Below are 19,551 nucleotides of genomic sequence, written 5' to 3'. Positions count from 1 at the left end.
TACCACCGGATTGGCTGCTCGGTAAAGTTAAAGGCAGGCGTTCCCGTGGTTCCTCTTCCTGATTGGTTACCACCAACGCCAATTACCTGAGAGGCCGGGAAGAGGTGGAAACGTCAGTAACCCCTGAGCTTTTACGCGAATGCCAATGAGCGCCTATCTCGCGAAGCCGAAGTCACTGATTGGGTAAGAGGTCGGCGTGAGGGAGGAACTACAAACGTGGGCTTCGCCCGGGTGCGACCCGCCATTAGGCGGAGCGAGCTAAGGCTCCGGTGTGGCGGTCTTTAGCTTCGTGGCGCCAATTTTGTGAAGCTTCCGAAATGTTTCGCCATCAACACGTGCACATCTTGACAATATCCCCCGCTCCATTTTGCCTTCTCCAAATTTCTCCCTCTAAACTCCCAGCCACCACCCCTTCGCAGCCAGGATGCTACGAACGATAGCTTACGCAGACCCAAATACCAGGTAAGAAAAATAACGAAGCGTCCCCACCGGAAGAACCAACCTCCTCCTTTGCCCAAGAATCCACACCGTAGCCCTCGGAGTCCCGGAGCTCCCCCCAGATCAAAACTACTGTCATGGGTGGTGAAAGGAACTCTGGAAACGGTTAATGGGCGCGGCTTCAATTAGGTTATAACGGTCCCAAGTGAGCCCAGTTGGAGGCTGCGTTACTTGGAGGCACTGAGGAGACAAGTTCCCTCGAGGAACCAGCCTCCCGAAGTGGGTCCAAGATGAAGAAACGGTTTCTGTGTGACCACGTAGACTGAAAACACCCCCACCCCACCCTGAGAAAAAACTGGAGCAGCGAAGTTTTTTGTTTTATTTTATTGGGTGCCATGGGCCAGAGCTGTAGGTTTAAACTCCTAGAACCGACCTTAGAGGGAAGAGCCTAATCACATGAAGCTATAAACAAAATACAATCAAAACAGCATTCTCCAGAGCGTCTGGCCTCCCTCATCACATTTTTTCTCATCCTTTGGCTTCTTCACAGAATTCCATCCTCACTGAGCTTGCAAGGCAGCTTTTGAGGAGGGAAGTGGGGAAGGTGCTGGATGAAAAGAACATGATAAAAGCAATGAATTCTCTATGAGGAAGGGGATCATGAGTGGAGATGACATAACACACGACCGTCCACAGCAGCCCCAAAGGGGGAGGGAGGGCAGAAAGAGAAAGGAGTTGAAGTTATGGAAATGGGTTTAAAAACCTGACATGACTCAGGAACCAAATGCTGGAAAACCGGTCAAGAACTTACTCTAGAGTGGGAAGAGCAAAGGACCTAAAAACATCAAAATAATACATTTACAGATGTGGTCGACACTAATCTTGGTCCATTTTCATTGTGGATTCTTATATACGGAATCTGAGTAAAGGCAATATAATCAGTGACGAAGAAAATCAATTCTATGTTAGTCAGCTGCATGTGTGTGCCCTTTTGAGGGGGCCGGCATCATGTGGGGTTCGCCATTCAATCTGCAGGGAAACTCATCTGGTATAGAAATCCTCTCAGGTCCTTTCAGTTTGATCTTCCAAATCCTGTGTGTCCCAACAGCCCTGGAGATAAACTTTCTTCCAAAATACCAAAGAAGATGAGATCAACTCGCTCTATAAAACTAGGAATCTCTCCAGGTCCAACGCAGAAAGGACTGGGAATATAAATCTCAGGATCACAATCCATGCCAGTTTGCAGATCACAGTACCGCCGCCCCCCCCTCCCCCCAGCCCAATCTCATTACTTGATTTACCTTCTGAAAAGCCTTTAAGGTGGACTTATATTTGTTTCATTTGGAAGCTCATCCAACTGTATAAAGCACATTAAATCATCCCCCTCTTCTTAAAATACACTGCACTGGAAAAATTTCACTTACCCTACCTGATCTGGTTCTTGCCAGAATCTCCTAATCTCTTTAACAACCCCCACTCGCCTCACCCCACTCCCACCCCACCCATACATACTATGCTCCACCCCACTGGCCTTTTTGTTCCAAGTTCATTCAGACTGGAATGTTCTTTCTCCAGGTGCTTCAGTGGCCACCCCATCTAGACATCCTCCTACTCCAAAAGCCTACCTTGGAACTCCATCCCATGACTTCATGTTATTTTTCCAAATACTTACCATCACTTGAAATCCTATTTGTTCATTCCATTTCTTTCTCCTACCTCCTACCTCCCATCAAATAATTTGTTCGAGGGCAGGGACCTTTTCTTCTTCCTTACTCTATCCTCAGTGTTAGAAATGCACCTGAAACATGGTAGGCACCCAATTATTTGTTGACTAAGTTAACACATGGGTGAATGCAGGAGTTAACTTCTTGTAAACCAAAAGGAGAAATGACGAGATTTTCAGTCAATATCAGCTTAAGATCATGGACACTTAGTTCTAAAAACAAGCACTTGATTCATATCACCTAGTATACTTTCCAGTCTCCCTCAAACAGAAAAAGCAGGTGCCCAAAAGCCAGGGGGTAACCTATGCTACAGCTTCCCATCACCAGGATTACCAGTTTGACAAATGCTGCAAAACGAAGCTTTAGGCAGGAAGACATTTGTGGTTCGACTGTCTCCACACTGATGTTCACCTATCCAACTCTATTTTACTGAGTACTAAAGGAGCTTAATACTCAACCCTTAAGGTTTATAAATTAAAGACATCTGGTCCAAATCTTCTACCACCCCAAGTATGCAAAATAGGATTGAATGCAGTATTTTAAAAGCACCTTGTCCAGGGGCACCTGGGTGGCTCAGTCTAAGGTTAAGCATCTGACTCTTGGCTTTGGCTCAGATCATGATCTCATGGTGGGTGGGGTTCTTCGGATTTTCTCTCTCCCCCTCTCTGCCCCTTCCACACTCTCATTCTCTCTCAAAAATAAATATACTTTAAAAAAAAATTTTTTTTAAAGCACTTTGTCCAGGACACTGTAAATACCATCTTGTTGATTCTTAATTTGCTGATCAGGTTACCAAGCACCTCAAAGGTAAACTGACTTCTTCAAAAAGTCATCTAGAAAGCAGATGCATAAATATACATTCTGACTGCAGATTTTGAAAAGACAAAAGTGCTTGGAGCCTGGGCTCTTGAAAAGAAAATGAGGGACAAATCCAAACTTAGGGGGGAAACACAGATATCTGTGAAAAACATTCAAATGTGAACAAACAAGCTATTACTTTCATACCTTTTGGGGTGAGTATGTGTAATTTATACATGTTAATTACTGGCTCCTGTCCAGAAATGAGTACTGGTTTAATAAAAGTTCAAATTAAAAACCAGTATTCTCCAGGAATATTCAGACTGGCCTTCCTTGACTAAGCCAGTCAAGCAAACTTCCTAAGCCTCCAATCCCACTGGCAGCTACACTCTTAGCCTCCCCTTAATGTCTTTGCAGGTTCCCTACCCCTAACCTTTCTTTTCCATACCCAAGGAGAATATGATCCCAGGACACTGAACAGTGTTGCCTGAGACTGGACATGACAAAAACCGGTGTGATCCATGGCCTACTTCACTCCTAGGTAGCACTCATTTAAAAAATCCACTGCTTCACTGTTGTTCTTATGTACTGCACTCACACCTACATCCACAGTCCTTTGCTCAGCTGTGTGACAGCTCCACCAGGCCACCCCAATCTCCCCAGAATGTCCTAATTCGGGTCTATGAGACGGCTAGCATTTAATAAGCAGTGACTATACATGAGGCCCCACACTTGTCACATGTTCTCATTTGATCCTTCCATGGCATTATAACGATTACAAGCAAAGTCCTAGACAGTTCAATTCAAAATGACTCAATTCCTTGATCTACTGCTTTCTAACCACATGATCTTACGAAAAGTTTCTTAAGGGGCACCTGGGGGGTTCAGTGGTTGAGCGTCCAATTTCAGCTCAGGTCACTATCTCCCAGTTCATGAGTTTGAGTCCCACATTGGGCACGCTGCTGTCAGCCCGTTGGCACAGAGCCCGCTTCCCATCCTCTTTCCCCCCTCTCTGTCCCTCCCCAACTTGTGCTCTCCCAAAAAAGAATATTTAAAGAAAAATTACTTGATCTACAGCCTTAATTTCTCCATTTAAAAAACAGGTTTAGAAATAATGGCATTTGGGTTGCAATAAAGATTAAATGAAGTTACTGTATGAAAAGCACTTTATCAGTGCTTAGCAAGTGTTCAATAAATGTTTTCATCTGTAAAATCTCCATTTTATAGATGAAAAACCTAAGACAGAGTTCCTGACAGGCCCAAGATTACACAACTAAGTGACAGAAACACAATTCAGACTCAGGAAACCTGATTTTACAGCCAACCCCCCCTAGTCATTCTGTGCCAAGTCAATTTTCCATTCAAACAAATCCCATCTCCAGAACATTTTAACTAGTGGAACTGCCCCTTATCTTCCACTACCCTAGCACTGCTTATTAACAGTAACTAGTTCAATGAGGTAGGTCCTGCCTCCCCACATTATAAATTCAAGGTCAGCCCAAGGGCTCAGCTACTTAATACTGTATTTCTGGCACTACAGACACAATATTTCAAATGATTTACACTATGTTTGAAGTAACTTTTAAGAACTACCCCCCACCCCCAGAAAACTTGATTCTACCCTTTATGATCTAAAGGTAACTATAATTTAGGTGAATATAAATTTTTCACTTGCTTTACATCTTATCTTCTCTATTACCCAAACTTTGGTTACATATCATACTAGTCCATAAATCTAGGAAATTATTTTCACTATAACCCAAGTCATCCCCTATTAGGGTCAGCTTACTTGGCTTGATAGGACAAAATGACTGGAGAACCACCAGTCTATACACAGACTTTGGCCAAGCTTAACTGATGGGCAGGACTAGAAAAGCAGCCTACCCAGAGGGTGACCACTGAAGGATACTTCCATTACCTCCACTAGAAGGGATGGGGTCCCAGGCCTACCCCAGACAGAATGTGAAACAAGGTCCAAACCTCAGAAGAGAATAGGCTGACAAGGCTAGAAGCCTCTATGTGGTCTCATTCCAGGAATAAATCATCTTTAACTTCTCCAATGAAGGTCAAGTTGTAGAGGTGATAGATGCAGGAGTGCAAAACCTGGGAGTCCATATTCCCCACCCTCTTATCCCAAAACACCCATTAAATGTATATCCTCCCATTCACTCAACCCAACCATCTCCAAGTTATAGGACCCAAGAACTCAGAAATCCACAAAAAGCAAAGTATGAAGAGTGGGCTACAGGATTAACACAGGTGGCGTAATTTAAATAAAAGAGAAAGAAGGAAATTTTAAAACAATCTGCAAGAAAGAAGAGAATGACAAATGATTTAGCTTTGTAACCTCTTCTGCTTGAACAACGAAAACCTTGAGGGCTGAGGCAGCAAAGGCATCAGGACCTAAAGATGTTAGGCAGTTAAGAGTGATCATCTAGGCCACATCACTCTGAAGAACTTGGGCTGCAATAAAGAACATCAACACTGGCCCCAAGAGCACATTAAGCTGTTTTTCACAGGAACCATAGGATTGGAATAGTGGCAGAACCCTCACACTGGAGAAAGGAAAACAGAAAGCCATATGACAAAGAAATATTACAAATGCACAGGCCACAATCACAGCCCTGTAATCAACCAACCCCTCTACTTTCCAGAGTAATAACCAGAGCTAAGTTTGTTAGCTTGGTCCTCAGATCACCCCACCCTCCCTGCAGAAGTGACAAGAAACCTATCAGACTCCCCCCTCCCAGTCCTTCAAAGAAATGAAAAGGAGCAGCAAAGCACCTGGAGGTAAAGCAGTGAGCAGAAAGAGCAAGGAAAGAGCTATGGCCCCAGTACCCCACCCCCCAAGATTACCCCAGTTAGCATCCACAAGAGCTCATTCTTATAAAGATCATATGCTTTTTTGCCCACTGGGCAGAGGGAAGGGAACACTTGGGGCAAACTCCTCTGTCACAAGGCAAGTTCCCAAGGAACCAGTGAAAGGCAGAAAAGAACCCACCTGAACTCCACTTGATTGACACACACAATTCCCCAAAACCACCTTGTCCCAAAAGGCTCCCAAATCAAATCTCTAAAGCCCCCTTTCCCAAAGGAACAGCAGTAGGTTCCTACCCAACCAGTCTTCTGTTCACTCATTTATTGGTGAACCCAAGCCTCCATTTTGTCCCTGGCTGGAACTTTTTTTTTTTTTTTTTTTTTTTTTTTGCCCAGGTCCTCTCAACCCCAGTCCCAGAATAAAAGTACAGAAAGAATCTTCAATTTCTCACTCTATCCCAGCAGCCCTACTTGGGTTATGCTTGTACCTCACCCCCCTTTCCAGTCTGTGAGGACACCTTCAAATATAAATCCAGGAAGAAAACATCTGGAAACCCTAACAAATGGAGACGGGGGAAGTCTCAGGGAACTGATGGCAGAAGTTGGCAGGACGCAGGAAGGACACTCCATGGTGATGTTCAACAGGCGAAATACCAGGTTTATGGCCATATCCCCCATACCTGCTTCCAATCATCCCTGCTCCTCCTCTCTCCAACCACAGGGAAGAACCAGACAGACACCACCCTTACCCCACTACTGGCTCCTTTCCGGGTCCCAGCTCCAGCACTCACTCAAGCCCACTGCCTGAAGGATCCACTAGCCTTATAAGCACCAAAGCAGTCCATTTCCCCATTTCTCACTTGAGAAGCCATACCCCAGAATCATCCTGCTTGGAGCACAGGTTGTTTCCGAATTGGAGATAAATCAGGGGGAAATGGGCAAATAAACTTACTGCACTTGGTGTGATTAATTCAACTTAAGGGCTGAGGAAGTCCGAGCAACTTGGTCTGGACTCTCCAGTCCTAAAGATGGCAGACTAACAGTACGACGATGACCTAAATCCCTCTGGGCAGCAGGGAAATCACTAGTTCCCACATTCAAACCCCTTTCCTCATCTGCCCTGGATTCTCCAGCTGCCTTTCCTTTAGCTGTCATGTCTTCCTGGATGTCAAACTGGCTTCTCTGAAACTGAGTGCAATCAAGACAATGACAACCAGGTTTCCAAACTGCAAATTGCCCCAAGTTTTATTTGTAGTCCATACAAAAGGGAAAAAAAATTAAGGTTTTCTAACACCACCTACTTGGGGAGATGGGGATGTGGGACTGTGCCACTCAGCATCAGCTAGAACATCAGGGGGTCAGTAGGGATTTGGACATATACCGACCGTCCCGACAGGAACTCAGTCTCAACACAGTCTATAGTGGGACAAAGTCAGGGCCCCCTGGACTGCTGGCACACTGGCGCACAGGAAATGGTTAAGCTAACCTTTTCCTGGCCTCCCTCACATCTAAAAAGAAAAAGGCGCCGCCGACCTCAGTTGCAGGTTGCTTCCCCATCCAGACGACCTTAAATATCGCGCACAAAAATAAAAGGGAGCCAGGAAAAAATAAAAACATAAAAGAAATTCCCATCCTGGGGAGATGGGAGGCAGGGGAGAGGGGAAACCGCAGATCTAGAGCCAGTAGCAAGATTTGCTGCTGAGGCGAAGGAACAAAGTAGGTTACTGCCGAACACTCAAAAGGATCATCTCCTGGGGAAGGCCCACAGGGTAGAGGGGATGAAAAACCGCAAACGGGAGAGGTATGGGCCAGTGGTTATAACCTGGGCCTGCACCCTACCCGACCTCTCCTCTCCTTCCCTCCCTGTGGTGCCCCATGCCAGGATGGCCCTACATGCGGCGCTGGTAGCCAGAGTGCATCTGAGCTGCCCGCAGGTAATCATTATAGGAGCCCGAATAGCGTGCGTAATCGGAATGGGCATCGGGCAGGCGACGGTAATCCAGCGAGGACTTTGTCGGCGAGCGGCGGAACGAAAGCTGCGACTCTGATAAACGGCGGTAATCAGAGAGCTCGGCTAAACGCCGGTCGGAACCATACCTAGTCGAGAGAAGAAGACAGTTGGTGAATGAGACAATTGAGGGGAGGGCTCCAGGTGGGCATGGGGGAGATGCCAATGGGGATAGGGAGGGTGTGATCAGATTGGTCTCCAACAAACAAGATTTTGTCCGAAGGCTCATCACCCTATCCAGGGCAAGAAATCAAGCCTGGTTCAACCAGTGGGAAACCAAGCCCACCACTGAAGCCCTCCCTTCTCAACTGGCCAAGGTAGATTTTGGTCTACATTCCCAAACCACAAACAAATTATCCCCACCCTGGGCCCTACACAGAAAGACCTTGGTTGTTTATCAACAGAACGGCGGACGAAAGCAAGGTCCCCAACTTCCCAAAGAGTGGACGCACCTCATACACCTTGCCTTCAGCCAGTGAGTGCCAAAGGGACTATTTCAAACCCACCCTACCAAAGCCAGGACAACCACATAACAGGCTTAAGGATCCTTGAGACGGTGGGAAAGGCTATGGGCCACAATCTTGCAGGCAGTAGCTCCAATGGCACTTGGGGTAGCCTAGAGAGGTGACACTTTTCCCAGCCTGACTAGCTGGTACCACCCCAGGCTGAGCACTAATGCTCCACCTGAACCCTGGTGATCAAAAAAGTTTACAGACATCACCCCCCTCGGCCTTTGGACATCCCATGGGAGTAGATGAGAGAAGACCAAAGGAGGGGCCAATGGCTCCAGTTTCCCTCCCATGCCAACCTCAGCCCCTTGCCCTAAGCCCCAGCTGGGGGCAGAGGCGGGGGGGCATACAGTACCTTTTCGACATGGCGACAGCCTTTTTGTAGGGATCGTCGTAGCTGGCCCGGGGTGGGGAGAGACGGGTACGCTCATAGGGCGGCGGGGTGCTGTTGGCGTTGGCAACGGCCCCCTGGGACATGGACAGGTAGGCTGCAGACGGCTGACCTGCCCCATCGTAGGCATTGCCCGGCTGGCCACGGTAGGAGGCAGCAGCCTGGGGATGCTGCTGGGCAGCATAGGAAGCAGCCAATGAGGCTGACGACTGAGCGCGGTACGGAGCTGCCAGGGTGGCAGAAGGCTGGGCCCCATAGGCAGCTGCAGCACCATAGGAGCCAGTGGCCGCAGCAGCTGACTGAGCCCCATAGGAGCCTGACAGGCCCATTGATGCTTGAGCCCCATAACTATTCAGCTGGGTCTGAACAACCGGCTGGGCCCCATAGGAGCCAGCCATTGGGGTAGTGGCTTGTGCAGCATAGGCAGCTGGTTGGCTGGCATAGGCAGCAGCTGTAGCTGGCTGTGCCACATAGGCAGCCGGCTGGGAAGAGTAGGAAGCAGCCTGCTGTGCAGCATACGGGGCAGACTGGGCATTGTAAGAGGCCGAGGGCTGGGCATTGTAAGAAGCTGCCTGGGCCCCATAAGCAAGTGAGGAGGCTGCAGACTGGGCTCCATAGGAGGCTGCCTGGGCCCCATAGGAGCCTAGGGAGGAAGCTGCTCCCTGGGTGTTGTAAGAGGAGGCAGCCGCACGAACCCCATAGGAGGAGGCAGCCTGCGCGCCATAAGAGGATGGCTGGTTACCATAGGAGGCAAGGGAGGAACCCTGAGCCCCATAGGAGTTGAGCGAGGAAGCCGCAGCTGGCTGACCCCCATAGGAGGAGAGGGCTGAGGCCGAGGGCTGAGCTCCACCATATGGGCCAAGCGAGGAAGCTGCAGCAGACTGGGAGCTAGGACTAGCCAGCTGGCCCCTGTATGGGGCCCCAAGGGAGACAGAGGGCTGAGCGCGGTAAGAGGCTGCCTGGGCTGTCATGGGCTGAGTCCGATAGCCGACACCCAAAGAGGCAGATGGCTGGGCCCTGTAGGCAGCTCCCAACGACACTGAGGGCTGGGCCCGGTAGGTGGCTGGCTGGGCCGTCAGAGGAGCCACATAGGAGGCTCGGGGAGGTGAACGGCGCAGGGGGCTGCGGTCGCGACCAAAGAAGGGTGGTGTGGGCTGACGGGCTTGCCCATCAAAGCCACCAGTGCTGTTGCCAAAAGCCTGCTGGTAGTCGAAGGTGGCAGAGAAGCCACCAGTTCCAGGGAATGCCGTATCCCCAGCCCCTGGTTTCTTGGTCTTGTCCCCAGACTGGATAGCCAGGCCGGGCCCCTTCTTCTGACCCTTGGTTGAGAGTTCCACGTTGATGCGCTTGCCCTTCACTTCTTTGCCGTTGAGCTGCGCGATGGCGGCTTTGGCATCTGCTTCCTTCTCCATGTGAACAAACGCGTAGTCTGATAAAGCAGCAGACAGAGGGTTAGCGATTAGGGGGGCAGGGCATGCTACCTGATGGGTCCCAAACTGGACACACAACAGCACCCAGCTGTTGCCAGCTACCTCCAGGCCTCCAAACCCTCCTCTCCAGGAGTAGGTCATAAAACATGGTTCCCACATAACAAAGCTTCTGTCTCAAGTGGTCACCTTTCCCTACGTGTTCTCCCTATTCTCCCCTTTCCCCCGCCACATCACTCAACTCAACTCTCTGGTGAGAGAAGAGCAAAGATGAACAGCAACACAGGATAAAAATCTTCACAGCTCTCATGAGTGTAAATAAACCACCAGACAAAACACAGAAAGGGTTCCTGGATCACTCAATTATTTAGCATTCTCTAACCCAAGGTCACCAAACACTATTGCTCACCTTTGAAGCTTAACTCTGAAATACTGGAAATGACCACTTATGTCTTGGCATGACCCGTATCTCAGCCCAGGGTCGAACTAAATCAAGAAAATTAGAGTGCAGTGCACAGTTCATTAACGTTCTCCAATGTGATCTCTTTTTTTTTTTTTCAGAGTACTTCTGTTCTCAAAGTACTTCCATGCATAGGCCTTCATTTGGGCCTCACAACAATCCTGTGAGGTACGCAGAGCAAAGCATTATTATCTCCATCTTACAGATGGACAAATGTGCTCAGAGAATTTGTACGGCTTGCTCTAAATCAAAATGTCTTGAAGCCAGGAACAGAATCCCAGCTCTTCCTTGCCCTTTCACTACACCAGTCTATCCCTGAGAAGTCAATATATAAAGCAAGACCATATTAACACAACAAGAAATTCAAACTTACAAGAGGAGAAGCTGGAACTCATGTAAGCCAATGAGGCGTGGGAATGGAAACCGAGCCTCTTGGCTGAGATCAGGCCCAAGCCTCTATATCCCCCAGGCTACGTTATGTCCTCTACTGGTTCCTCTTCAAAGTACAGACGTATACCTTACCCCCTTGGGCTCCTGTTCACAGAACAGACAGTTTACAGGAAAGATCTTGTTTCTTAAGCTTCAAGGTGAGAAACTGCAGTAAGTGCAGCTTGCAGGCTCTGCTAAATAGGTTACCCCTGAAGTCCTCATTCAGGATTTGAATGAACTGTGGTGGGATGTAAGCTTAAGATAGGATGTTGATCTCAAAGTCCTACTCATCTACCACACAGGAGAAAATTTTAGAAAGGGGAGCGGGAAGAAATTCTTATTCATGTCCAAAATCACATATCACAATGGTACAAGCAAGATCTGAAAAACAATGACAAGACCATGCTCATGGCAAATAAGGCCATGCACTTAAACCCATCTGGATCCATGGCTACGTAAGTACCAAGTACCAAGATACCATCTCACATCAATTTAGGAAATGAAAAACTACCTAGATGAAATCACCAGGTTCCATTCCTGCAGATAACAAATCCTTTTAAACGACCTCTAAACAAGCATCGTAATTTCTAGATTCATACTGGGATGCCCTCTCTGGCTGCTCCCAGAAAGCAAGTCATTTTTCTTCTCGTGAGGCAATGCCACCAACCTGCTTCTCATAGAAATGAAAAAATAATCAACAAGGCATAAATCAGAAGTATGGTATGCAAAAGGAATCCTTGGTTAGGCACTTAAAAGCCTCAATTATAGATCCAGATATCGCTGAGTTAGCAAATCTGTCCTACCCACCTCCAAGTTAGGAGATTCAAATAAGATAAAAGCACCTTGTAAAATATAAATAGCTATATGATAACAAAGAATTATGACGATTATTCAGGCCTAGGAATAACCATAGGCTTCACTCCCTACAGAATATTATCTTTTATCTCTAATAATAAAAAACAAAAGCTACCATACCATTTATACATGCAAACTTGGAACCTGCCAGAGAGGATTAAAAAAACAAAATCAACTATCACAACTCTCAGTCCTCACACCCCCATGGTTAGAACCTGATTCCTTACCTGCCAATTAAGGCAAAAGTGTTCCTTTCAGCCTAGCCACAGAGTACTAGAACTGTCTTATGATCTCTCATCTCCACTTTGGGTAGAGGGAGTTAAAAATAGATACTGGTGGTCAGTGATGTCTTTAAAAGCAGAGACTGAGCTGACCCTCCAGAGAATGCAAGGACAAACAAAAAGTGGGAGCTTGTAGGCAGATTAAGGGAAATGGAAAAAAAACCTCCAGGCAGTGTGAGAGACTATTAATGAATGATATTATAGTCCTGGCTAAACTATCTACAAATTCCTGAGACCGGAACAAACTAGGGGAAAAAAAACACCCAACAAAAACAACAACAACTTCAAAGGGTTTACAAGAGCAACAGGACATCCCACTGTCTACTCCCTACCTTAGCCAGGTTTTATTAAGAAACCAACCAAGTTGAAATTTGAAAACTGAGATTTCACATGTACAATTTCAATTTACCACCCAGAGGAGTTCTAGAAACTGATTTTTTTTAAAAGCCCTCAAATACAATTATAACCAATTTACATCAAAATGTTCCTAATCCTGACATTAAAGAGAAGTGTGACTTAGTGATCCAGCTGACTCAATTGTATCAGGGTTAACCCTGTTACAGCCAGAAGCCAAAATCAACACCTAACCCTATCAAAGATGCCCAGGAATCCAATTACTCCTAGGACAATGAAAAACCAGAAACCTAGAGAACTCTGCCTGGAAAGCTAGTTTAAGAAACAGTAACCTGTGAGGGAAATCCACTGCATTTAAAAGCACTAGAGCAAGCAATGTTTTACAGAGATCACCTATTGGTCTGGTGGCATCACAATTCCTCTAGAACCAAAGTTAAGAGAATCCAGAGTGGCGCCTCAGTGTCTCAGTCAATTAAGCATCCATCTCTTGATTTGGGCAGAAAAAGGAGTTTTCCTATCCTGAGAAGAATTAAAAACCTCTAACTTTACCCTACAGATTTGTGTATAGGAGGAAAAAATGGCCACCCACCAAGAAAAAAAAAAAAAAAGAGGAAACAGTTTCCTCTTCTGCCTTTCACACCTCCCCTGAAGCCTAAATGGTTCCTAAAGCTGTCAGCAACTCTCATACTTCATCTTTGAACACCCAATAGCCGTGGAGAGTGGTTACAATCCACTGTTGCCACGGAGATTTTTGCTTCATAAATCAAATCACATAGAAGCTTCAGGGGTAACCAAGCAACTATGTTTTTCCCCTATGAAATGAAACAGAACTGGTTGTCTTATGCAACCTTTAGCTTCTGTGCCTTTCAAAGACCTGACAGCCAACACCAGAGGACTCGATCATCGAATGCCCATTCCCAACCCAAGAAATGCGTTTTTATAGAGCCAGAGCCAGTCTCTTCTGCTACATTCCCAACTTAAAAGCCACACTTTCTTTCACCCCAGAGAAATAGAAAAGCATCAGTGGAGGACAAGACAGTCAAATCTTTCCCAAAGTCTCTCACATCAAAGTATAGCAGAAGCTCTGTTACTTACCAGGATAACCACAAATAACAACTAACCACTACTGAGGAAGTTTAACACATTTCTGGGTGTTTACAAAAGAACAAAATAGACACAACTTTCACTCTCTCGGAGTCAGCCAAGAGTTCTACAAACCACATGCAGTTATACACTTCACCCTCCCCGCCACTGTCACTTGGTATCAGTCCAGAGCGAATCCAGGCAAATTTTTAGTTTCCTCTACCACCAGAAAGCAAGTTTCTTGATCAATGAGTTCCATGGAGACTGTCCCCCTCAGATGTTAATTTCTAGACTCCCAATCTAGTAGCCATCTTTCCTAAGAACCGCAAAAGAAATGTGGTAGGTCAATTAAACACAGAACTGTCATCAGGAGTCATGTACCCCCCCCCACTGGTTTCCTGGCCAGATGCCCAATCTGGAGTCCTTCCTACTCTTTAAACAAAGCAAAAATCAATGCACCATACAGCCTGCCTTAAGAGCACCCAGCAGGAAAGCCCGATTCCGGAGAGTCGTGGACTGGCATAACCTGAGTTGAGGAAAATAGAATGCAATATTAATGCAGAACAAGAACTGCTCTTAGTAGTGGAGACTACAACCCTTTACGCTTCCCCAGCTGCAGAAAGGACAAGGAATGGCCCCCAAAATATGCCTTATTAGGACAGCAAATGAAGTGTCTTGGTGGAAAAAGGCACCTGCACCCATTTAGTTCCTATCCCCAAAACTTTTCAGAGTTTGGGTAGGTATGAATTCAACACCAGGAGTAGGGCATCAGATACTCCCCCAGGTTGCATCCTTGAAGATGGCAGGGCAAAGTTAATTCTGATCTGTTCACAAGAGGAACAGAGACTGGCCACATACACAAGGACGATCCCACCAAACCTTGCCAACATAAAAGAAAAAGAACTTACAGGATAGGAACCTAGACTACAAAAAAAGTCAACTGGGTCCCAAAAAGGAAGCCAGACCTAGATTACAGTGATACATTTTCCTCAAAGAAAAGGCAAACTGGGGATCTGCCCTAAGAATTAGACTACTCCAGCAAAGCCGATGAACAAGTAAATTTGTTTAGCCAATGTTTAACGAAGACCTCTCACACACCCCTCTCCACGTCCCCCTCAGCCACAGAGTATATGCTCCCTTGCAAAATCACCAAGTTATAAAAGAACACTGCCCTGAGGGCATGGGCTTGCAAGTAAAGGCTAAAGAGAAGAGGCCTTCATAAAACAAGCCTCCTTCCCCATTCAAAAGGTCGGGGTTTTCAGTTTATATATATCTGTATCTATAGTGGGATATAAATATATAGATACAGATATATAGATATATACATATAAAATCGATCCCAAGGAAAAAGAAAAAAAAACAAACCCAAGTTTGAGGGACTTGGAATACAGCGTTGCCACGCCTAACCCACCTAACAATGTTGAAAGGCCAAAGTGGTTCGGAAGGGGTCCCTCCTGTACCCACGAGTAACTATATACCCATGAGTAGACCCATGCCACACAATGCTAAAAAATCCCAGCCCGAGAAACGTCCAAGGGCCCCGTTACCTTCCGCTCGGGAGCATTCATCGGCAGGGAACACGAGGGTGGCCTTGGGGCGTCAGCCCCCACCTTTTCCCTCTTCCCTTGCTCTGACCGACGTCTGGAGAGGAAGTGGGGAAGTGGCGAGATCTTCCCCGCTCCATGATCCGGCTTGTGCCCGTCACTTCCCAATTTCCGCTCGGTGCCAGGCCCAGGAGACCAGTAGAAGGCGCGCCCCCGGTATACTCGCAAGTCTCTCAGGCGCGTCCCCGGCCCCGTAGCTCGGCTCACAGTGGCCGCCGAACCCACCCAGAGCCACTTCCTCCTATCTGGAGAATGGTGCCTGGACCGCAGGGAAGGAGGGTGGCTCTACCCATCGCGCCCCCAACACCTCCGGCCTCGCTCCCGCGACTTCCCCACCCTCCCCAACCGCGCGGTGACCGACCCCCGGGAAAGGGGCGTGGCTAACAAGCAGAGTGCCCAGAGCGCGCCCGCGCCCCCGCCCCCGCGCGCCTCCGCGTTACCTTTCACCACGTCACACTCGATGACGCGTCCGCGGCGCTCGAAGAGGCTGCGCAATTCCTGGCTCGTGCACGCAGCCGACACATTGCCCACGAAAATCTTCCAAGTGTTAAGAGGCCGTGGGCGCGACATCTCCACCACGAGCGCGCGCCCAGGCCGCAGCTCGTGGCCGTGCAGGGCCTCGATGGCGCGCAGCGCGCCTGCATTCTCGCGCATGTGCACGAAGGCGAACTGTTTCATGACGGCGCAGCTCATGACCGTGCCGTAGGGCGCGAAGAGGGCTGCTAGCTCCTCTGGCGTTGTATCTGCCCCATCGACGTTTCCCACGAATATCTTCATTTTGCCGCCGCAGCCGCCTTCCCGGGGAGCCGGGACCTCTCCTCCAGCGACAGGCAAGACGTCCGACCGGCCGGCAGTCCTCCCCAGGAATGGCTGGCGACCGAGAACCCCGCCGCGCAGGCGCTCTGACCAAGCCAATCGGGGCCCGCATCCCGCGCGACCCGCAGCCAATCAGAGAAGCTGAAAGAAGATGCGCTCAGGCGCAGCCAATCCCAGAGGGTCTGGAGCCCGCTTGTTAGCCGAGGGGGCGGGAAAGGGACGGCGGCGCGCGACCAACCGCCACTGCCGGGGGGAGGGGGAAAAGAAGGGTTGGAGAAGGGGGAACGCGCGCGGGGAACGTCGGCGGCCTAGAGGCCTACTCGGTGAGACGGCCTCTGGCCCGGGTGGGGCAGGGATCGGCGGACCCAAGGAAAAACTTTGTTCAGCCGGAAGTCAGAGCTCCTCCCATTCTGACTGCCTAGGCCAAACCCGCGCCTGGAGGTGGCAACGAGCTTGTCCACGGGAGTGTCGGGCCTGGCGGAAGAAACCAGGACAGCCGCCTTCAGTCAGCTAACTGTTCCCTCCGAGACTGCTGGGCTGTCTGAGGGGGCCTGAGAGACATTTGCCCCGGAGGACCCTCGTGCTATTAATTCATTCTTTGGAAACACATTCCCTGATGTTGCTGAGGTCCTAGAAGTCGATGGAGAGTGAAAAATCAGAGTTTGGCAGAGGCCTTTGTGGAATTTTCAAAAGAGGAATAATGAGTTGTATCTCCCTTGGTGTGCGCTTGAAATTACCCACAATAAAAAGTTTAGTAAAACAATATTGGGTCAAAAGAATGGTCCCTGAGGGGACAAAAGTTGAACCTTTATAGAAAACAGAAAATTCAAAACCAACAGATGTATGCAAAAAAAAGTATTTTGCATAGCAGAAGAGAAAAACAAATCCGTGTGCCAAACTCAGGAAAATATTTACCTACATGTTCATGCTACAAATTTTTTGAGCACCTACCAAATGGGCAGCGCCAAGGATATAGCAGTGAACAAAAAGTGACAAAAATTCTAACCTTGGAGCTTATACTATGGTGGGAAGAAATAATAATAAACAAGTAAGACTTATAGCCTGATAGTGCTAAAGATTTGAAGCAACAAAGCAAGTAAGCTCTCCCATAGGGGAACCATTCCAGCCAGAAAGTATGGGTCAAAAAGTCCTGGGGCAAGAGTTTGTCTGTTTGTTCAAGGACTAACATCATGGCCGGAGGCTATAACAGCGTAAGGATGTAGGGGGAGGTAGTGGCACCCTGTGGGCCAGTGAAATGACTGGCTTTCACTCTTTTTGATTTTTATTTTTTAAGTATTCAACAATTCCATACCTCACCAGGTGCCCATCAGGACAAGTGCACTCCTCAATCCCCATCACGTATTTAACCCATCCCTCCACCCACCACCCCTCTGGCAACTATCAGTTTGTTCTCTATAGTTAAGAGTCTGTTTCTTGGTTTGTCTCGCCCTCTTTTTTCCCTTTGCTCTTTTGTTTTATTCCTTCAATTCCACACATGAGTGAAATCATACAGTATTCCTCTTCTTCTGACTGGCTTATTCTGCTTAGCATTATACTCTCTAGATCCTATCTATGTTGTTGCAAGTGACAAGATTTCATTATTTTTTATAGCTGAATAATATTCTTTTGTATATGTATACCACAGCTTCTTTAACCATTCATCAATCAACGGACACTTGGGCTGCTTCCATATCTTGGCTATTGTAAATAATGCTGCTACAAACATAAGGGTGCATGTATTCCTTTGAATTAGTGCTTTGTATTTTGGGGGGCAAATACCCAGTGGTGTGATTGCTAGATCATTAGGGTAGTTCTATTTTAAACTTTTTAAAAAAATTTTTTTTTCAATGTTTATTTATTTTTGGGACAGAGAGAGACAGAGCATGAACGGGGGAGGGGCAGAGAGAGAGGGAGACACAGAATCGGAAACAGGCTCCAGGCTCCGAGCCATCAGCCCGGAGCCTGACGCGGGGCTCGAACTCACGGACCGTGAGATCGTGACCTGGCTGAAGTTGGACGCTTAACCGACTGCGCCACCCAGGCGCCCCTCTATTTTAAACTTTTTGACGAACCTCCACACTGTTTTCCACAGTGGCTGCACCATTTTGCAGCACGACCAACGGTGCAAAAGGGTTCCCCTTTCTCCTCATCCTCGCCAACACCTGTTGTTTCTTGTATTGTTGATTTTAGCCATTTTGACAAGTGTGAGGTGGTGTTTCATGGTGGTTTCGATTTGCATTTCTCTGGTGATAAATAATGATGAGCATCTTTTCATGTATCTGTTAGCCATCTGTAGGTCTTTTATGGAGAAATGTCTGTTCATATCTCCTGCCCATTTTTTAATTGGGTTGTTCTTTGGGTGTTGAGTTGTATACGTTCTTTATATATTTTGGATACTAACTCTTTATTGGATATGTCATTTGCAAATATCTTCTCCCATTCCACAGATTGCCTTTTAGTTTTGATAGTTTCCTTTGCTGTGCAGAAGCTTTTTATTTCGATGTAGTCCTGATAGTTTATTTTTTCTTTTGTATCCCTTGCTTCAGGGTTCCTATATATAAAAAGTTGCTCTGGCTGATGTCAGAGAAGTTATTGCCTGTGCTCTCTTCTGAGATTTTTATGGTTTCAGGTCTCACATTAAGGTCTTTAATCCATTTTGAATGTATTTTTTGTGTGTGGTGTAAGAAAATGGTCCAGTTTCATTCTTGTGCATGTTGCTGTCCAATTTTCTCAGTACCGTTTGCTGAAGAGAGTTTTTCCCACTGGGTATTCTTTCCTGCTTTGTCAAAGATTAATTATGGATTTATTTCTGGGTTTTCTACTCCTGGGTTGCAAGAGTGGTTCAATATTTGCAAATCAATCAATGTGATATATTACAGCAATAAAAGAAAGGATAAGAACTGTATGATCATTTCAATAGATGCAGAAAAAGCATTTGACAAAGTATAACATCCATTCATGATTAAAAATAAATAAATAGGGGCGCCTGGGTGGCGCAGTCGGTTGAGCGTCCGACTTCAGCCAGGTCACGATCTCGCGGTCTGGGAGTTCGAGCCCCGCGTCGGGCTCTGGGCTGATGGCTCAGAGCCTGGAGCCTGTTTCCGATTCTGTGTCTCCCTCTCTCTCTCTGCCCCTCCCCCATTCATGCTCTGTCTCTCTCTGTCCCAAAAATAAATAAACGTTGAAAAAATAAATAAATAAATAAATAAATAAATAAAATAAAATAAAAATAAATAAATAAAAACAAACCTAGATTTTACTCCTGAGGCTGAAAGTCTGTGGAGGACACACGATCCTGTAAGTCTAACTTTAACATACAGAAATTCCTTTGGAATCTTCCTGATCTCTCCCCGCCCCCCACCCCCGACCGAGATATATGTTAGTCATCATAGTCCAAGCTTATGGCCCACTGATAAACATCTGAAGGGGTTCATTACGGAGTTTTTTCTAAACAGTAATAAATGACATTTTCCTAACAGTAGCTAGCCCCCTCAAGGTCCTGGAAACCTTGCTTCCAAAATTCCTTAGAGATTTATGCTACCCCCTAACCCCTTCCC

At 47.1% G+C, this 19,551-nt stretch overlaps 1 protein-coding gene across 3 annotated transcripts; it reads right to left on the bottom strand.

The window, feature by feature from the left end:
• Nucleotides 1-2: 2 nt before the first annotated feature.
• Nucleotides 3-16,063, bottom strand: RBM14 (RNA binding motif protein 14). 3 transcript variants are annotated; one of them, XM_030333620.2, is made up of 3 exons: nucleotides 15,619-16,061; nucleotides 8,650-10,114; nucleotides 6,996-7,874 (listed from the first exon to the last, which is right to left on the bottom strand). In XM_030333620.2, exons 1-3 carry the CDS (start codon nucleotides 15,953-15,955, stop codon nucleotides 7,667-7,669), a joined length of 2,010 nt encoding a protein of 669 aa, XP_030189480.1. In that variant the 5' UTR covers nucleotides 15,956-16,061; the 3' UTR covers nucleotides 6,996-7,666. The 3 variants fall into 3 exon arrangements, with proteins under 3 accessions (XP_032450824.1, XP_030189480.1, XP_030189481.1); XM_030333621.1 differs by lacking the exon at nucleotides 15,619-16,061 and adding an exon at nucleotides 15,122-15,514; XM_032594933.1 differs by lacking the exons at nucleotides 6,996-7,874; nucleotides 8,650-10,114 and adding an exon at nucleotides 3-86 and having other exon boundaries at nucleotides 15,619-16,063.
• Between the last annotated feature and the right edge of the window lie 3,488 nt (nucleotides 16,064-19,551).

Source organism: Lynx canadensis, chromosome D1 (genome assembly GCF_007474595.2).
Source record: "Lynx canadensis isolate LIC74 chromosome D1, mLynCan4.pri.v2, whole genome shotgun sequence".
In the NCBI taxonomy this organism is placed as follows: domain Eukaryota; kingdom Metazoa; phylum Chordata; class Mammalia; order Carnivora; family Felidae; genus Lynx; species Lynx canadensis.
This window is presented reverse-complemented; position numbering and strand designations above follow the sequence as displayed.

What these genes read in the sequence shown, in the direction of transcription:
- RBM14 (XM_030333620.2), bottom strand. Translation starts at nt 15,955, where the DNA reads ATGAAGATATTCGTGGGAAACGTCGATGGGGCAGATACAACGCCAGAG. An exon ending in CGAGTGTGACGTGGTGAAAG is followed by an intron (nt 10,115 to 15,618) that starts GTAACGCGGAGG and finishes CTGCTTTATCAG; the next exon opens with ACTACGCGTTTGTTCACATG. An exon ending in GCTGTCGCCATGTCGAAAAG is followed by an intron (nt 7,875 to 8,649) that starts GTACTGTATGCC and finishes TCTCTCGACTAG; the next exon opens with GTATGGTTCCGACCGGCGTT.